This window comes from Vulpes lagopus, chromosome 10 (genome assembly GCF_018345385.1).
Source record: "Vulpes lagopus strain Blue_001 chromosome 10, ASM1834538v1, whole genome shotgun sequence".
Classification (NCBI taxonomy): Eukaryota; Metazoa; Chordata; class Mammalia; order Carnivora; family Canidae; genus Vulpes; species Vulpes lagopus.
The window spans coordinates 15,861,382-15,881,490 of NC_054833.1; the positions used below are offsets into that span (position 1 = coordinate 15,861,382).

General features: G+C 43.8%; 1 protein-coding gene across 3 annotated transcripts in view; it reads right to left on the reverse strand.

The window, feature by feature from the left end:
• GCNT2 (glucosaminyl (N-acetyl) transferase 2 (I blood group)) overlaps positions 1-20,109 on the reverse strand; it is an 83,311-nt gene that overhangs the window by 45,256 nt on the left and 17,946 nt on the right. The window contains exon 1 of one of the 3 annotated variants that reach the window (XM_041770402.1): positions 12,271-14,714. The exons of 1 other annotated variant lie outside the window; for it this stretch is intronic. In XM_041770402.1, coding sequence (XP_041626336.1) covers positions 12,271-13,189 — 919 coding nt within the window. In that variant the 5' untranslated portion in view covers positions 13,190-14,714. Of the gene's footprint in view, positions 1-12,270; positions 14,715-16,913; positions 18,937-20,109 lie in introns of those variants that run through there. One more of the 3 variants, XM_041770403.1, reaches the window with a different exon arrangement.

The window sequence follows — 20,109 nt, forward strand, 5'->3', positions numbered from 1 at the left end:
AAGACCTAAATGTGATACCTGAAATGGTAAAAATTTCTAGAATACAGTAATTTCTTTGACATTGGCTGTAGAAACATTTTTTTCTAGCTATGTCTCCTCAAACAAGGGAAACAAAAAATATGTAAACTATAAACTATTGGACTATACCAAAATAATTTTGTCAGTGCAAGAAAGCAACAAAAGACAACTTATTAAATGAGAGAAGATATTGGCAAATGATATACCTGATAAGGGTTAATATCCAAAGTATGTAAAGAACACAGAAACTCAACAGCATAAAAACCCAATTCGACTACAAAATGGGCAGAGGCCCTGAACAGATATTTCTCCAAATAAAAAATACAGATGAACAATAGACACATGAAAAGATGTTCCACATCACTCATCATCAGGGAAATGCAAATCAAAACCACGATGAACTATCACCTCACACCCAACAGAATGATTAAAATTAAAACAAAACAAAACAAAACAAAAAACTTGTGTTGGTGAGGATGTGGAGAAAGGGAACCCTCATGTACTATCTGTGGGAATGCAAACTGGTCCAGCCACTCTGGAGAACAGTACAGAGGCTCCTCAAAAAATTAAAAATAGACTTACCATATGATCCAGGAATTCCACTACTGGATATTTACCCAAAGTAAATGAAAATGCTAATAATTTGAAAAGACATATGAGGGGATCCCTGGGTGGCTCAGCGGTTTGGCGCCTGCCTTTGACCCAGGGCTCGATCCTGGAGTCCCGGGATCGAGTCCTGCGTCGGGCTCCCAGCATGGAGCCTGCTTCTCCCTCCTCCTGTGTCTCTGCCTCTCTCTCTCTCTCTCTCTCTCTCTGTCTATCATAAATAAATAAATAAATAAATAAATAAATAAATAAATAAATAAATAAATCTTTTAAAAAAATGAAAAGACATATGATGCACCTTTCTGTTTATTTCAGAATTATTTACAATAACCAAGACACAGACGCAACCCAAGTGTCCATCTATAGATGAATGGATAAGGAAGATGGTGTGTGTGTGTGTGTGTGTGTGTGTGTGCACAATGGGATATTACTCAGCCATTTAAAAAAGAAGGAAATCTTGCCATTTTTGACAAGACCATACAAAAGGAAACAAACAAGAACCCAGACTCTTAAATACAGAGAGCAAACTGGTGGTTGCCAGAAGAAAGGTGGGGGGAGGGTGTGGATAGGTGTTAACAGATAAGGAGGGGTAATAGTACACTTATCTTGATGAGCACTGGGCAATGTACAGAACTATTAAATCAATGTATTGTACACCTGAAACTAATATAACATTACATGTTAATTATATTTGAATTAAAAAATATTTCCATTTAAATCAATTCAATAACTATTCTCACCCCGCTGGATGTTCACTATGTTGGGCTGCCAAAAATGTAAAAGGTCAGTCAGGGCAATATGATATTCACATAATTATAACATAGAGAAGACTGTAGAATGACATAAAGGAGTTACAGCAAAGGTTTACAAAGTGTATAATTGGAAACCAAAATCAGGAAAAGCTTCCTAAATGACAAGCCATTGAATGCAGACATATTAAAGCCGTTATTTAAATGGGAGAAGTGGAGGAGAATGGTCCATGTAGAGAGGATGACCTGAAGAAAAGTGCCAAAGGCAGGAACACAAGGCACAGTGGTTTTTCTGGAACATTCTTTTCAAGGAAAGCAGCAGTGGGAATTGACAGTGAAGTGATATTGTGATAATGAGGTGATATTTACTAGGAATATGCTGATATCCAATACGCCATGTTGAGATGTTTATACAGAGTAATTCAATAAGCTGTGGGAACTCCCTGAAGCATTGGGTTTGAGAAGTTATTCTTAGAGCCATGCCTTGATTAGAAAAATATGTCAAGAGTGTTAGAATGGTTTGAAGAGAGAGACCTGGGCTAGAGAGCCCACTTGGACGGGTCTAACAATCTATTTGAGAGGCACGATGGGCTGGAGTTTCAGTGGTTGTGATGGGAACAGGGCGGTGATACTCACTAGAAACCATCCCAGACAGAATGTACAGAATGTGCAGATTAGATATGGGGCAGAAAGGCGTTGGCTAATGCGATTAGATATGGGGAGAATGGTGGTACCAGTTACAGAGACTCTGGAGAACTGGGTTTGTGGGAGTAGGGAGGTGGAAGGGGAAGCATCTCAGCAGGTGCCAATGGGAGTCTCAGGAGGAGATATCCAAAAGACAAGGAGAAAAGTAGGAGAGGGCATGGGGAGCGTGATGCAGGATTATGATGCATTAGTACCCAAACAGTGTTGAGCTGTAGACATAAATTAGAATCACCAAGGGAAAGAGAACAGTAAGAGCCAAAAAAAAAAAAAAAAAAAAAAAAAAAAGCAAGCTGAGGAAAGACTTCAGGGGGATGCTTCCTGAAAATTCAAATTTCCCCAATTCTGAATTTCTCTGAGAATAGTGACCCTAAAATCAATTATCAATCAAGTCTTAACTCAATAGTCAGTAACCAAGAGTATGAAAAGAACAAAATTATCCATTTAAATACAAGTTTCTCAAAGAGGGATTATAAAAGCAATGCCCTTTAACACATTTGGCAACATGATAGCCTTTCCATAGTGTTGAAATCATAGCTGAAAAAGTTAAAAATAGAACTACCCTATGATCCAACAATTGCATTACGAGGTGTTTACCCAAAGAATACAAAAATACTAATTCACAGGGATACATGCACCCCATGTTTATCTCAAAATTATCTACAATAGCCAAATTACAGAAAAAACCCAAGCGTCCATTGACTGATGAATGCAAAGAGAAGATGTGGTATCTATATACATGGAATATTACTCAGCTATTAAAAAAAAAGAATGAAATCTTACCATTTGCAATGGCATGGATGGAGTTAGAGAGTATTATGTTCAGCGAAATAAGTCAGAGAAAGACAAATACCCTATGATTTCACTCATAGGTGGAATTTAAGAAACAAAACAATTGAGCTAAAGGAAAAAAAGAGAGAGGCAAACTTACCATAGACACACACTCTTGACTATAGAGAACAAACAGATGCTTACCAGAGGGAAGGTGGGTGGGAGATGGATGAAAGAGGTGATGGGGATTCAGGAGGGCACTTGTGACGATGTGTGCAAGTGCGGGATCACTATGTTGTACACTTGAAATTAATGTCACACTGTATGTTAACTGACCGGAATTTAAATAAAACTTTAAAAAGATCATGTACTTCTTCCAATATGTAACAGATAATAAATAAATAAATAAATAAATAAATAAATAAATAAATAAATCTAGACAGTCTTCAAGAAAAAAAAATTGCCATGACAAAGTATCGTTCAAAGACTACTGGCTTGAATCTTCGGTAATTATTTCCTTGTGGCTCTTACCGTATCTGCCTTTCTAAGTAAAAATGACTTACAGAAAAGAACAATTCTATACATGAACTGTAGGGAGGGGACAAAACACTGGATTAGCCCTAAAACAAACTGAATTCGTGTTCTGACTGTGCCAATGACCAGCCGTTCAATAAACTCACGATATATTGAGAGAAGGATGTGCATCCTACAGGGAGTTTAGGTTGAAAAGTCAGTGTATAAAGGGGAAACAACATTCAGTCAAAATTCCTCTGGAGAAATCCCTTGGGAATGTGCCACATTAAGATGACACAGAGTCTCCATAATCCCAACACGACTGATTTTTCCCTTTAATCTTAGTCCAGAGGGTGGTTTCTTCTAACAAGAGCCAGATGAAGAAGTTGGCTCGAGCTGAGGAGCTATCTTATGAGATGTACACGAAGTCTTTAACACTAGGGAGCTGTGGGAACCAAACCCATGGTGGGTATAAGTAGAATCCACCTCATACTCACTCTGAGCCCCAGACAAACTGGGTGGAATGGAGGGCAGAATGGCAAAACCATTAAAATTTATAGACACTGTGTGTGTGCATGCATGTGTATGTGTGAAAGCAGTTGAGCTTGTGCAAGTGAAATGAATATAAGTTGAGACTCCATTATATTGAGCATTGCTCATGTACCAAGGGTTGTGCTGGGTATGAAGAAAACAAAAACTAGCAGGTGCAGCTTCTACCTTTGAAGCTCAGCCTAGAAGGCTACGGAGAACACAAACACAGCTCTCCAAGACTAAGGATAGTACAGTGTGATATGGGAGGAGTGAGTCCCCAGGAGTGAGAGTTAGGAAAGTCTTTTTACAGAGTGACTTTAAGCTAAATCTTAAAAAATAAAATGTCAGTCAAATGAGTGAGAGGGAAGAAAAGCCCAGAGATTCTGTCAGGGGGACTGGCATGAGTCAAGGCAGGGAGGGTGGGAGTGGCACATCTGGGACTCACAAGTCATCTGGTAGAGCTGGAGTACAGTATGGGATGGGGTGCATAGCAAGAAGAGGTGCTGAAAGGCTGAGAGGCCAGACTGCAATGAATGCCCTGTGCCCAGTGAAGGGGCTGAGATGTCATATTGGAGATGCTGAGGCTCCACTGAAGGTTGTCCAGGAGAGAGATGATTGCATGATCAACTTTTTTTTTTTTTTTTTTGCATTATCAGTTTTGATAAAGGTCATCCTGTCACTATGGAGGATGGGTTAAAGCAGGCTGGGAATGGAGTCAGGGGAAATACAGTCAACCCTAGAACATTGCAGGGCTCAGGGGTGCCAGCCACTGGTGCAGGAGAAAATCCACAAATAACTTTGGACTCTCCCCAAACTTAACTATGAATAGCCCACTGTTGACGGGAAGCCTTCCCAATGACACATAGGCAACACAAATTTTGTAAATGATACGTATCGTATACAATATTCCAACAATAAAGTGACCTAGACAAAGGGAGGTGCTATTTGGAAAATCATAAAGAAGAGAAAATACATTTGTAGGACCGTACGGTAAAAATGTGTAAGTGGACTCACCGAGTTCAAACCCACACAGTTAGAAAGAAAGGAGACTGTTGTGGGGGGTGGGGGGGACAAGGGGACACAGATGGGCAGCACCAGGGGTGCAGAGGAGGCAGGGAGCCAGATTCAGTTTATTGACTGTTTAGTCTGTATCCAGCGCGGTGCCAAGATCTTGTACTCATAGTCTTGTTTTGCGTGTTGCCAGGTCATGTCATCCCCGTGGCCGTCACATGAGGGCCTGGCCCACCTCATGCCAGGTCCAGAACTCACCATCACTCACTTGGCCACGACACACTGGCTGCTTTTCTGGCTCCTGAACCCCAAGATCTGCTCATTTGCCCCCCCACCCCGCCCCCGCCTAGAAGCTGTTTCTCAAGGGCTTGGCTGGCTCGTTCTCATTTAGGAGACGCAGCTCTTGTGCTACTTAAACCAAAAAGCCTTCCCCGACCCACTCCATGTAAAGCAGGTCCCTTTCTGACCAGCCTGCGTTTCCTTCAGAGCATCTACGGTAATCTCTAATTATCTGTCTGCTTATTCTTATCCATGTTCCGCATCTGGAATATATGCTCAGTGAGGTGGGGGGGCCTTATCGTCTTGTAAAGGACTATATCCCAATGCCGAGCCTAGTATCTAGGCTTCACCACAAATATTTATTAAACGAATATGCATTTTATAGATGAAGACATCATAACAACAGTAACAGTAATAAAAATTAACGCAGGGCACTGGCCCAGTTCCTTTAAGCTTCACATGCTTGATGTGATGTAAATATTGATGTAAATATTACTCTCTTCTTCATTTTATAGATGGGGAAACTGAGGCCCCCAGTTCAGGTAACCTATCCAAGGTCACACAGCTTGTAAATGGCACAACAGGCATTTAAATGCAGGCAGTTTGGGGACACCTGGGTGGCTCAGTGGTTGAGTGTCTGCCTTTGGTTCAGGTCGTGATCCCGGGGTCCTGGGATCGAGTCCTACATCAGGCTCAATCCCCACACAGAGCCTGCTTCTCCCTCTGTCTATGTCTCTGCTTCTCTCTCTGTCTCTCATGAATAAATAAATAAAATCTTTAAAAAAATTAAAAATTAAAAAATTAAAGATAAATAAATAAATCCAAGCAGTTTGGCTCCAGGCTCTACTACTAGAAGACTGTGCTTTTTTTTTTTTTTTTTTTTTTAAATAAATGTCAGGCCATGTGGCTGGGAAAGGAGATGCTGAGATTCCAACCTGGGTCTCTCCAAGGCTTGGAACCCAAGCTCTAGGGAAAGTCAGGTCCACAGAGATGAGGCAATGAGAACTGCCAAGAGAGAGAGAGAGAGAGAGAGAGAGAGAGCCCAGGCCGTGAGGCAGAGCTAAGAGAGGATGGTGTGGGATTCGAGGACACACAAAAGTGAGGGTGTAGGCTGAGGTCCAAGTGTGCAGGATTTGAGGCGCTCTCTCCTTCGCCGTGCCTTCTGCTTTTGGAGCGAGGCACATAACTCAACCCTTCCGATTCCATCTTCACATCGGGTTCAAGTACTGACCAGACAAGATTCTTGAGATTAAACTAAGATAACACAAACCCATTGGCAGATGTTCAGTAAATAGGCTCCTCATTTTTCCTGTACCTCTCACTCACACGGAAAAGCCCGAGTTCCCGGAAAATGGCCTAACTATCCAGATGACATAAGGAACAAGACAGGACATTCTTGGCTGGCCCCATCCATATAACCATTCCACAAGCTTAAAGAGACTTAACCAATTAGCAAAGTTGCATCTTCTGAACATTTCCAGTTTTTGCAACAATTAAATGAAGAATTCATAAAACTCGGTACCATTTAATCTAAATGTATTAACACAGGTCTCACCTCTCCTTCCTTTACATGTTTCTTTCTATTTTTACTTCTTGCTAGGTATACGAAATATTTGCCTTTGTCACGTATTTTGTTTTTTTTGTTTGTTTGTTTTGTTTTTTTTTTTTTTTGTTTTTGTCACATATTTTGATCTTCGAGTTTCTCGTCTGCAAAATGGGAACGATGGTCCTTTTATAGGGGTCTTACAGGGGTTAAAGGAGATCATGCATAAGTACTTTTCACAAAATATTCTTTGAACATAACAAAGGAACATTATTAAAAGTATTTTTTATGGGGGTGCCTCGCTAGCTCACTTACTAGAGCATGTGAGGTTTTTTTTTTTTTTTTAAAGATTTATTTATGTGAGAGAGAGAGAGAGACAGCAGGGTTGAAGGGCAGAGGGAGAAGGAGAGAGAGAATCTCAAGCAGACTCTGTGCTGAGCATAGAGCCTGACTTGAGGCTCCATCTCACGACCCTGAGATCATGACATGAGCCAAAATCAAGAGTTGGATGCTTTACCAACTGAGCCACCCAAGGGCCCCAAGAGCCCCAAGCATGTGACTCTTGATCTCAGGGTTGTGCATTTGAGCCCCATGTTGGGTATAGAGACTACTTAAAAATAAAATCTTAAAAAAAAAAAATCTTTTAGGGCACCCGAGTGGCTCAGTGGTTGAGCATCTGCCTTTGGCTTAGGTCGTGATCCTGGGGTCCTGGGATCGAGTCCCACATCAGGCTCCCCTCAGGGAGCCTGCCTCTCCCTCGCCTATGTCTCTGCCTCTCTCTCTTTATCTCTCATGAATAAATAAATAAAATCTTTTTTAAAAAATGCTTTTATGAGGCAGAAAGGATAAGCTTATTGAGATCATGCCACCTCCACGAAAGTAATTTAACTAGTATTCTCCAAATTACAATTGCCCAAGGGCTTAAAGTTTTATAATTTGGCTAAATCTCACCCCTCTAAGACCAGGTGGAGATGCTCATTAGCACTCTGCCCACAGGACCAGGATCCATGTTGCAGTGGGGAGTTGTGCTGTCACCTCACCAGTGTCACCCTATGGAATCATCTTCCTCCATTGCCTGCCCTTTGGGAAAGTGACCCAAGAAGAACTGGTCAGCATCCTTCACTGCACCCCCTCCCACCCAGTTTAATTAGGGATAGGAATTGAGACTGAGGAGGTCCAATCTGAGGACTCTCTTAAACTATTGCTGGAACTCTCAGGAAAAAGACTTTCTTGCCTTTCTTGACTTTCTTGAATGGGGCTGACACAGAAAGAGAGGGTGACCAACTTGTTCCAGTGTACCTGGGACTTTCCTAATTCTAGCACTGAGCATCACATACCTAAGACCTCCCTTTAGCTCTGGAGAAATAGGGATGGTTTTTAACCCCCCAGAGAGACCACCTGGCAAGAGAGAGTCCTGAATACATTGTTTCCACTCTGCATCTAGCTTTATTTGGAGCCCTTGAGCATCTCAATTCTGTGACCCAGGGGGTTCTGGGATCTATTTCAGCAACTTTCAGTTGTGTTTCTGTCACTTGCCACTTAAGGAGTCAGAGCACACTCCCAAAGAATGTGCCCATATAAATAAAACTCAAAGTGAAAAAAGCAAAATAAATTGAAGTAGGAAACACGCTATTTTTAGATTTGAAAAATGCGGAAATGTGATCACGCGGTCACTTCTGAGGTTGAGATAATTTATTTGAAGAAGGGGCTCTGAAAAAAAATGTATACAAAATGGAAAAAGGAAGAGAGGCAAATGAAAACATTCTTATGGAAGAAAAACCGCATGGCATGAGAAAGGTCAGAGTAATGCATGAGCAAAAATTCAAAAGAACAAACTTACGCGAGAGAGAGGGTGGTGGTGGGGGAAATAGCTGGGAAAGGACTGGCCCTAAAGTGGGACCAGAAGACAATTTAGCCACGGGAATGGACTTGCAAAACAGCAGCCCAATAGCTGTTTCTGCAGATAATAATCAAGTCCACAAGATTGAAAGCAAAGACTTAAATGGCCTCTGGCACGCCACCATGGGGCAGGTAGGCCAAAAACAATGTTATAGGAATAACCAGAAAAGTTAGAGAACTTGGTCTTTTTCCAAGGTGACACAGATCAATGATTACAAAGATCTGATCAGTTGGAAAATAAAAGCATACACCAGAATTCAAGGTGGACTATTGCTAAGCAGAGCCTGGTGTTCTGCGGTGTCGATCAGAGAAATGTTGAAAATTGTGCTCCTGGAGGGTTTTCTTTGGGAATATGGCCTGAGGGAGAGGTCTAGACAGTTTGTCCAGGAGCCACATAGAGTGGCATCCTTCCAACAATGCCACTGCTGAAGCAGGATGTGAGACTGGGGCCTCTTTTCCCCAAGGGACTCTTTCTGGCCCGTTTCAATACCATTTCTAATTCCATTGCAATATGGGAAAAGCCTAGGGGTTGAAAACCAAGAGAGAAATCATTTTCTCAATAGAAAGAGAACATCAGGGGAAAAAAAGCTACATGAAGCTATGTGATTCGGTGCTACCTCTGTGAAGGTACTTTTTATTGAGTCTTACTTACCAACTTTAAACCAATTTCACTTGGTTTTCTGATGTCATCTAATTATAAGGAACTAGTCATGTTCTTGGTCCTGTTACTCTTGTGGGTGATTTGGAGAACCTGATGCACCCATGCACCGTCTTTCTAGCACAACCCTTTTAATTTAGGATGTGTGGTCGAAGAGAGGAAGGGACTTTTGAAGGAGGAAAGGAACAACACTACTTGTACTTTAATTTTTTGAGAAAAGATGTTGACACTGTACTTGCGGAAGGACTTTTCTTCTCTCTTTTTTTTTTATAAATTTATTTTTTTTGGTGTTCAATTTGCCACCATATAGCATAACACCCAGTGCTCATCCTACCAAGTGCCCCCCTCAGTGCCGGTCACCCAGTCACCCCCATCCCCCACCCACCTCCCCTTCTACCACCCCTAGTTTGTTTCCCAGAGTTAGGAGTCTCTCATGTTCTGTCTCCCTTTCTGATATTTCCCACTTGTTTTTTCTTTTCTTAACCTGACATTGAAAACAGAAGAGCTAGTATCGCTAAACGTTGGTTGGTAACCAAGAACCAAATTCACACACTAAATCTCAAGTCACGAGGAATACTCAAGCATAAAACCCCGGAGTTACTTGAGTGTGTGATTGGATTTTACATTGCCTTTGAAGATGGAGACATCCAGCATGGGTTAGAGCATTTGATGAATTGGTTTTTGTTGGTTTTTTTTTAAACTTGCAATTCAGGAAGGCCCCACCTACAAACAGGATATCCTTTCTCCCTGAACCAGGATGCCATCCAGCGTCTAGGAAAGGAAGGAGGCAAAGCCGCAGGAGACGTCCTGTTAGACTCTAATGCATCCCTTGCAGAATCACACCTGAGGGATCACTGATCCTGGGTGGTACCTGCCTTCCTCCCTGGAGGATGTCCTTGGGGGAGCTCTTCCTTTCCTCCAAAGGAAATGGAATGCATTCACCAAGGCTAATGGTCAACCCAGAATCCAGACTCACCAGAATTTTTACCTTCCTATAAATTCCAGGGTCTTCTGCAGTGAAAGGCATAGGTAGAGACAAAGGGGGGTCTTCTTACCTGGGCCCTCATTTGGCAGTTGGAGAGATTTGAGGTTCCAAGAGGTTATGTGATTTACAAGGAGTCATACAGTCGCTCCGAGAAGCTATAAAGGAGCATATGACAAACCTATGGCAAAAATGTTTTCCTCGGGATCCCTGGGTGGCTCAGCAGTTTGGCGCCTGCCTTTGGCCCAGGGTGTGATCCTGGAGTCCCGGGATCGAGTCCCGCATTGGGCTCCCTGCATGGAGCCTGCTTCTCCCTCTGCCTGTGTCTCTGCCTCTCTCTGTGTGTGTTTGTCTCTCATGAATAAATAAATAAAATCTTTAAAAAATAATGTTTTCCTCTCCTGTGCTTATCTACATATCAATCTTGGTCTCTCACCTTGTCTATTGGACTAGGGCTGGAAAGCAGAAGGAGGCTAAGGAGATTTAAAAAAAAAAAAAAGGAGGAGGGTGAAAGATTCCTTCTTCCCTTGGTTTTCTTCTATTGATTTGACAGACTGACTGTCCACCTGTCACAGTAACCAGGGACATTTAACTCCAGCCCAAATCCACATTTGTCGTTTTTTAAAAAGGAGAGATTCCAGATTTTGTTAAGTTCATGAAATGTCTTCATCTCAGATCATATGTAAGAAACCACATAGCTAGTACTGACCTTTTAGACACCAAAAGGGAATAGTGAGAACAGAAAGGACTACATATTTAAATATGAAAATCAGCCTCTACGGACCTGAAGCACCCAAATTATCTACAGATGATGGAACAACAGACAAGAGGTGAAAGTGGGGTCATGCAGAGAGGGAGGTCAGGAGAGAGAGAGCTCACAGTACAAGAGCAAACCCTGTTCACCAGGCCAGTCACCCTGGGATTCAGAGACCAAACACGGTATTTTCCAGAGAATACTGGCATGTTTATCGCCCAGCAGGCCCTGCCCTGCAGCCTGAGAGCACCTACCAGTGTTTCCAAGTTGGCAGCCCCCCAAAACCAGAACAATGATTGCTTTTCTCTTGCTATAATAATGCTGTTGAGTTCATCAGAGATCCATTTAGTATTTTTCATGGAGTCCAAAGCATGCGATTTCCTTTAGAGGAAATCTTATCATGTTTTATGTAGCTTAAAAAATAATTGATCTCGTCCATTAGTAAAGGCAGAAATGTTTTGATGAGAGAAGGAGCTGCTCCTAGAATCTCATTTGTGATCTGAAGTAAGATGTTAAAAAAAAAACCCACAAAACTCTATACATGTGATACAGTATATGTATGAGTCCAAATATTTTCAATTCAGTGGGTCTTAGGGAGACAACCATGGTGTGAAGCCTTATGCTTGTTCATTCATTCATTCATTCATTCATTCATTCATTCTATCACTCAATCATTTATTTAATTTATCCACCATGCAGTAGATAACAAGATAGAAAATGACCCCAACATCATGGAGCTTATAATGCAGAGGAGGCCAAGAACAAACCCATGCAAATAAGTAAATATGATTATTCTGAATGAAAAAAAAATGATTGTTCCAAATTCCTTTGAAAGAAGAACAGGGTGGCGTGGTGAGCTCAACCTCTGTGAGCTATAGACATCTGGCTGACGAAAAGCCTATAAAGGTCTGGGGGTAGGAAGGAGATTGGCTGAGGCCAAGGCCCTGGCGTAAGAGCGGGTCTGACAAATCTGGGGGAGAGCAAGACCACCACCATGGACTGAGAACAGTAATACCTATTGTGGCAAAGATGTAGCAAGATGCACACAAGAGACCATGATCAGTTGTCAGGCAATACTGCTGAAAGGTATTACTTGGCCACGCCAGGCCCCGATTCTGCATCTGGAAAGGATCCAGAGCGAGAACCATGGATTTCACTTTTCATCTTCTACGTCCACTACAAAGGACCAGGCTCTTGAAAAGCCTTTCCAAGTACACCACGTCGTCATTATGTGAAACACGGAATCGCACATACCTGGGATCCTATTGAGCGTCACCCAGAAATGTTCATCAGGACTAAAAGTGTCTTTGGACCACTGGAGCAAGTCAACAGCCCGTGGGTCGTGGAGGACGAAGTCGGTGAACTCTCTTGATAGAGCAACATAGGCAGAGCCAAAGTAAATGGTGAGATTATGGGGAGGGGGTGGTTTCAACGCTGTGGTTCTGATCACATAGGAAAGCTCTTTGCCCAGGTGCTCCCGGTGGACGTACTTGGTGCGCCCGATGGCGTGACTGGGGGGCAGCACCCCGGGGGTGATGTTTTTCCCTTTATAACCCTTCAGATACCGAACGATCTCCTTGTTGGTCTTCAGGGGGAAGTCCTGGCCACACGTGTTGATGGCGTACTTCCAGGGCACCTGGGAGGCCGCCAGGTCCTTGAGGCAGTTCAGGTCGGCCTGGAGCCTGGAGATGCCCCCGTAGACCACGGGCTCCATCCTCGAGGCCAGGAAAGCGTTGGGGAAGCAGCTCAGCAGCTGCTCTACTGCATCTTTAAATTCAGCTGTCGCCTTTTCATCCACATGCACACAGTAGACATTCTGAGGCATGTAAACGGCTCTGAAGAGCCTGGCGAAGGTCTCGAAATGGTGATGGATGACCATGGTGTACGCCAAAGCAAAGTCAGCCTCTTCTGCAGATAAAGGGGCCGTGATGTAGTGGCTCTGGGTCAGGTAATCCCTGCACGAAGTCCTCTGGTGTATCATCAGTTTGTTTCTCCACGGGAACGGCGCTTTGCCTTTGATAAAGGATGTGCAAACCTGAGTCAGCATCAGAGCCTCCGAGTGATTCAGCTTCTGGAAGCTTTGCTCTCCCCCAGAACCCAACATGTAGCACACGATAAAAACGATCACGCAGGAGACGGCCGCTATGTAGAGGTAGCGCGTGGATGAAGGCATGCCTCCCAGGGGCGAGGCTGCAAGCCGGCCAGGATCTGCAAGTCCTTCCCCAGACTTTCTTCTGCCTCGGAGTCCTGGCTGTGGCACATGCTCCGGTGCCTCCTGGCCCGAGGGAGCGCGGGGAACTGAGTCAGTGCCACCCGGGAGGCCTCCCCGGGCTGATACCAGCAGCCTCGTTCTGCTTCTGGATCGCCTTTGTCCACAGCCCGGTGGCAGGTCCCCGAAGCCCAGCCTCCCCCCCAGCCCACCTCCTGCCTGCACCTGCTGGCCGCCGCCCCCCAGCTCCGGCAGCTCCTGTCCCCCCGCAGATTTGGCTTCTCAGATGTCCTGCCTTGGAGTTGCCCGTGTGTCTCTCCCCCCACCCCGGCGCCTTCGTTTTGGCCACGCAGGGAATTAGCCAAGCGAAAGCCAAAGTTGAAATAATGTGCTCTGGCAGGCGTGCTGCTTCCTGCTAGTCATCCCCAGGCTGCTGTCCCGTGGGGCTGTCCCCTCTGGTGGCTCCTGGCAATCACCTGGCCCTGCGACCCTTCCTGCACAATCCGCGGGATGCAGCGCTGCCCCCCTTCTCAAACTCTTAATGAAAAAAAAATGCTCTAATGACAAAAGCCACCGAGGTGACAAGATCTGAAATGAAAAGCAACAGCATCCATCGCGGCTCCTTTGTAATGCTTTGGGGCCCGCCCTACCTTTTTCTAGAACAAGAGATGACGGGATTTCCAGTCCTAGGGGACGGGCCACTGCAGGTTCCCCATCCTGGGACTTTGAGATTAGGTGTCAGCCCCTCTCCTCCCCTTGGGAGGTCCACGCGGTGCTTTGTCACAGGGTGCTGGAGCCACGCGAACAAGTCCCAGGTGACCTCCTCTCGTTTACTTAGGGCTTTAAAGCTTCCCTGGAATGAATTTGAATCCTGGCCACAAGTGATGTTCAGATTAGGGGACCTGGGGGGCACTCAGTCTTAAACACCCAGAGAACATCAGCTGATCCTCAGAGAAGGGCTTTGTACCTGCCCACGCAGGCTTGTTGACCACCTAGGAAATGAATGCTGTTTCCCCCACCTGTAAAGGTAGTGTTTTGGCTAAAGAATATCAAGCTCTTTGACTTAGAAGTTTCTCATCTTCAACCCTCCACTTTTCTAACAGCTGTTTTTTTTTAAATATAGATGAATATATTTTATTTATGATGACTTCTAAAATTGCAGGTTCAACTCCTGAATGCCTCCCTGTTTCTCCTCACTCTGAATGTCATACCTCAGACCCTCCACCCTATGGCATTAACCCAATGAGCCCCCACCCACCCTATGAAGAAATAAAGTCCTTCAGTGTGCTTTCTCTCCCTCCTTTTGAAAAGTCTCTACCCTGCTACTAATGGAAGGAAGAAGACAGTAGGCAGGGGTAGAAAAACCAATCCCAGCCCCCATGATTCCAGGCACTGAGCTCCAAGTGATAGACACACCACTTCCTGAGCACACTGTATTGTTTGTTTGTTTATTTTCATTTTTTTAAAGATTTTATTTATTTATCAGAGAGAGAGAGAGAGAGAGAGAGAAGAAATGGGGAGAAGGGCAGAGGGAGAGGAAGAAGCAGGCTCCTCTCTGAGCAGGAAGCCCAACATGGGGCTAGATCCCAGGACCCTGAGATCATGACCTGAGCCAAAGGCAGACGCTTAACCGCTGAGCCACCCAGGCGCCCCTGTTTGTTTGTTTTTGAAATAAACTCTATGCCCAACATGGGGCTCGAACTCACGACGCCCAAGATCAAGAGTCTCGCGTTCCATGGACCAAGCCAGCAAGGCGCCCCTCTGTAGCTTTCCTTTCTGCCACTTTCCATTTTTCCTATTTTTCATTCTCCCAACTTGTACTTTATTTTCCTCTCTTCATCACTAAATCTTCCTCCTTCTTTAAGACCCACCACAAATGAACTCCATGTAGAACCCACCTTCAAATTTTTCGGCAAGGTAGAAAAAAAAGAAAATGTAGCCATTATGAGCTAAAAGGCAGGGAAATATAATTCTTAACGTCTTCCACAGAAGAGGAATAAAGCAAAAAACATGACAGAGGTGTGCATGATCATGGAAAAGTCAATCCCAAGCTTCTCTTTTTCCCAATAACACCTTCAAATATTAGGTTATTGTATATTTTGTTTCAAAACAACAGAGAGTAATTTCAGCATCTGGCTTGGCAAAGCTTCTTGGCTTAGAATGACTATTAATATATTTGCAGCCTGACGAAGTGTTCAGGGTGCAGATGCGTAACTTAATTAGGCCAACAGAGGCTGTTTACACTGTTGTTTCCAACTGGCCTGCAGCACAGGGGTTTGCATCTACACAGGCTTGGGGACAGACATTATAGTGCCATGATATTAGGAAATACACACTGGCCAAATTAGGAGCTGCCCTAATGTTTCTGAATTCACTCTATTACTTCAAATGGCATTGTTTGTGCGTTGAAAATTTAGCTGTTTCTCCTCTCTGCCCTTTTGGCTGTCCTGGAGCCAACTTCCCCCACCCCCGGGTTCTGCTATTTAATAAAAACCAAGAGAACCCACAGGAGAACTTTTTAAGCAACCGCATGTCAAACAGAGAAAGGCTGTACTTGTTACCTTTCCCTCCTAATAGGCCCTAAGACCTGCTCACCCAGAACAGACACCGTGTATTTTTTTGATACTGAGACTGAACAGCTCAGCCTTCCTTCCCTACACGCCTTTGACTGAAGGCAAGGACCCGGCTGGCACCTGCAAGCCTAGCAACCGAGCCTTGTCACTCACCTTGGAAGCAATTACTCCCGAACTAGCCAATTAATCAGGCGAGACATGTTTACCCTCCCCTGGGGCCCCCTTAAACACTTGCTCTTTCTTCCACTCAGTTTTTATTTTTTGTGTAAATTTGTAAGGAATTCTTCTAGTCATGGAGCTATCTAGAACATAGCTCCAAAATTAAGAGAGTATCCTTTATTTGGAAGGATAGAAGATTCTGAATCTCTAGGAACGAAAGAAATCGCCAAGGGGACAAAAGAAGATCTACTGGCACCTCAGTACCACGAGGCTTCCCATGTGAAGGGACAAGGTGGCAAGACCTAGAGAGCACTGAGTTGAAGCTCTGTTGTGCGTGGCTAGGCAGGCTGTCATAAAAGGTCTTGCATGAAAAACTTGGCTTTCATTTTGTTGCAAAGGGAAACCATCGAAGACATTTTTGGGTGGCGGAGGGCTCCCAGGCAACAAGTGCCAGCCAATGGAGGGGCAAGAGCAAAATAAACCATGGTGAGAAAGTGTGTGTCAACTCATAAATGCATATTGCACCTGTTGATGATAATAATGATAAATGTAAATAAAGCCTGTTAGACTATGAGGTAAAGGTGCTAGCGACACCTTAATGAACAATGTCTCCTAGAAACCACTTTGAGGCTTTGGTGAAGTTTTAGTCGTGTAAAATAGCCACAGGACATCAGATACTGCATGTTTTGAGATTTTTTCTTAAAGAAAGAAATACACATAGAAAAAGGATTTAAGTCCCAGGGTCACTGGGACGCCTGGGTGGCTCAGTGGCTGAGTGTCTGCCTTCAGCTCAGGGTGTGATCCCGGTCCGGGGATCGAGTCCCACATCAGTTCCCTGTGAGAAGCCTACTTCTCTCTCTGCCTCTCTCTGTGTCTCTCATAAATGAATAAAATCTTTTAAATAAATTAATAAATTAATAAATTAAATACATAAATAAATAAATAAAGTCCCACGGTCACTGAGGAATTAATGGGCTGGGAATTAGTGGAAAGTCTAGCCTTACTTTTCCATTCCCTCAACCTTGTAATGTATAAATATGTATGTTACCATATTTATACTATTGATTTACCTATTTGTGTGTGTTGAATGAAGGAATGAATGAGTGAGTAAAAGAAGTCCACATCTCCCTTGGTTCCGGGCACCCATTGGTAAGTGTACTCCCATTTTTTAAAAAAGCTTTTATTTATGTATTCATGAGAGAGACAGAGACATAGGCAGAGGGAGAAGCAGGCTTCCTGCAGGGAGCCTGATAGGGGACTCCATCCCAGAACCCCGGGATCATGACTTGAGCCAAAGGTAGATGCTCAACCACTGAACCACCCAGGCTTCCCGGAAAATCACTCTTCACTGGAATTGGGAACAGAATAACTGATACCTTTTATTTTGACAAACAAAAACCTGACCAGATAGTTTATTGAAATGACATTTAAAAATGCACAACTTTCAATCAAATTTCTGTGGGAAATCATGCATGCTGTGTTTTCACTTGTGTAATAAGAAGAGTTGCCCAGGGCTGCCTGGCAGGCTCAGTGGGTTGAGTGTCTGCCTTTGGCTCAGGTCATGATCCAGGGGTCCTGGGATCCAACCCCGAGTCATGCTTCCTCCTTAGTGAGGAGTCTGCTTCTCCCTCTCCCTCTTCCCCCTCCTCTGCTCGTGCTCTCACTTGTGCTCTCTCTCTCTCTCTGCCAAATGAATAAATAAAAAAACTTAAAAAAAAAATGAAAGAAGAAGGGCTGCCCATGAACCTGAGTCAGACAGAGGCAAGGTAGGGAGAGACAGATAGGGGGCCATGGAATCAGGCTCACAAAAATCCCAAAAACATGGAGATGAAAGGAAATCAGAGATAAATACAGCAGACCATCCTGCCCAGGTGTCAGAGGTGGGGTCTTGTTATAACAGCTACTTACAACCAACGAAGAATTACCAGACACTAAAAAGGAAGCAAGCCATTGAAGGTGCTATCCCTAGTCCTTCCTCAATGGTGGTATCCATAGAGGTGTTAAAAGGATTTGGGTTCCTTGGTTGGCTTTCAATACAAGAGCAGCCCTATAGAGCCCCCAGTGGCAACCCTGTCGGGACCCCTCTCACTTCTGAGAGCTTTTTCTCTAGCCTCACTGAACAAAATTCTATGGTTTTACTCTCTTTCGTCCTCAAGATTCATTCTTCGACTCCATGAGACCAGAACCTACTTTCCCGCTTCAAACCCTCCCAATATTACCAACTGGCATGGTGCAAAAATCGGGATACCTGGATTCTAGTCATTTCTCTGACTTTTACTGAGTACATGATCTCAGGTCCCTACTTGCTTCATCTTTAAAAAGGATATTCTCTATCGTCCCTTTTCACTAAAATGAGCTATAATTCAGGACGTGAATGGTGAATCCACTAAGTAAGGGTGACAGTATCCAGGAAGTGTGCGGAATGGCCCCTGTCCTATAGGAAATTATACCTGTATGTACGTACACAACCTGCAAAAACACAGAAGACTGTGGATCGGTTCCAAACGAGAGGATATCCACGACGTGTTCTGAGTGCTCAGAGGGGAAAAAGCTCCTTTGGAAGTAAGATGGGGAGAAAGGGCTTCTGGTGGGTGGATTTTGACACTCAGAACATGGAGAAGCCATTCAGATTGGAGAGATGACAACAGCAGAGCAGTACAGAGACAAGAAAGCCCAATGTGGAGAAATTTCCCAGGCAGAGTTGTGAATCTGGAACTTCTCTGGCGTAGCAGCAGATAAAAACCTCCCTTTCAGCCAACTGTGACCTCAGAGTACGGGTCGTGGTGAGAAGGTGGACTTCTTCTTCCCCAGCAACTCAAACAGTCTTCTGTTCTGGCGGGTGGGCCATTCGGCATACGCTGCGTTCAATTCTTGTTGAACAGGTCCAGAATCATCCGGGCATTTGAAAAGAACAGTTTTCAGGTTCCCTCTGCCTATGTCTCTGCTTCTCTCTGCCTCTCATGAATAAGTAAGTAAGATCTTTAGGGACAAAGATGAAAAGGGCAGTTTTCAGTGATGGAAAAAGGAGTGTTAAAAATCTATCATTGTTTTAATTTGTGTTTTAGCACAGCATAGGAGAGCCCTCCATGATTTGTGATCTTACTGCTCCAGTAATCCTTTTTTTTTTTTTTTTTTTTTTTTTGCTCTCCTGTCTCCGTGTACACCTACAGAGACCTCACTATGAACGTACCACATTGGCACTAAACTCTTTGAAGTGGCACCTCCTCACACACCTTTTCTTTGCTTAATTGCATGTACTTATGCAAACTTCATTATAGTTTCATAATTATTCTGGGAATTGTTTTTCCATTCTCAATTAACTGCTGTCCTTTATTTGGGAAAGAGATGGAGGGGACACAGTCTTGTGCAGGCACACTACATTTAAAATGTTAAATAACAGCAGGAAGGGCCCCACAAGGACAGAGTCTGATGAAGTTTATCAAAGTAACATTGAAAGCGTAAGGCCCGTGGCAGAAAAGGTTTGGGTGAATGAGGTGAGATGTTATCATTTCTTGGGCTCGCTGATGGCTGTCCTTTGGAAGGACATTTTGGTGTGGTGTCCTTTGTTATTGAAGCAGGTCAAATGACTCAGGGACTCACTCTTAATTATAACATGTTGGGGGATATGTTTTTCCCTTGAACTAAGAGTAATTCACAAGGAAAGTAGAGAATGGTGACAATCCAATTCACTTTGGACAGCCAACTACATAATTCTGTGCTGGTGGCCAGATAGTTTGCAAATGGAGGTTTTTGGTTTTCTTTTTCATGATGAATCACAAAGTTAAAGAGAAGAAGAAAGAAGACATTTACAAAATACCTCTTCAACTAAAACAACAACTCCCATAACTGAAGAGTCCTCTGATGGGGTTCTCTGGGGAAAATCCACCTCTCCTGAGACCCAATCATTTTGCTTTCTGTACTGTTCATCTAATTAGCAACAGAAGAAGTTGTTGTCTAGATCACTGAACCCAAAGCGTTATTTCAAACTCTCATCTCAGAGGAAGGAAGAAGTTTAATATGCAGATTTTTAAAACCTAGAGAGCAGGTCCAGGGGATGGTTATGCTAGACTGAACCACGGCAGTGTGAACTGAAGTGATCTGCATCTGATTTTGATGGAGCAAAGGTATCGTGGAAACACTTCCTGGATACTT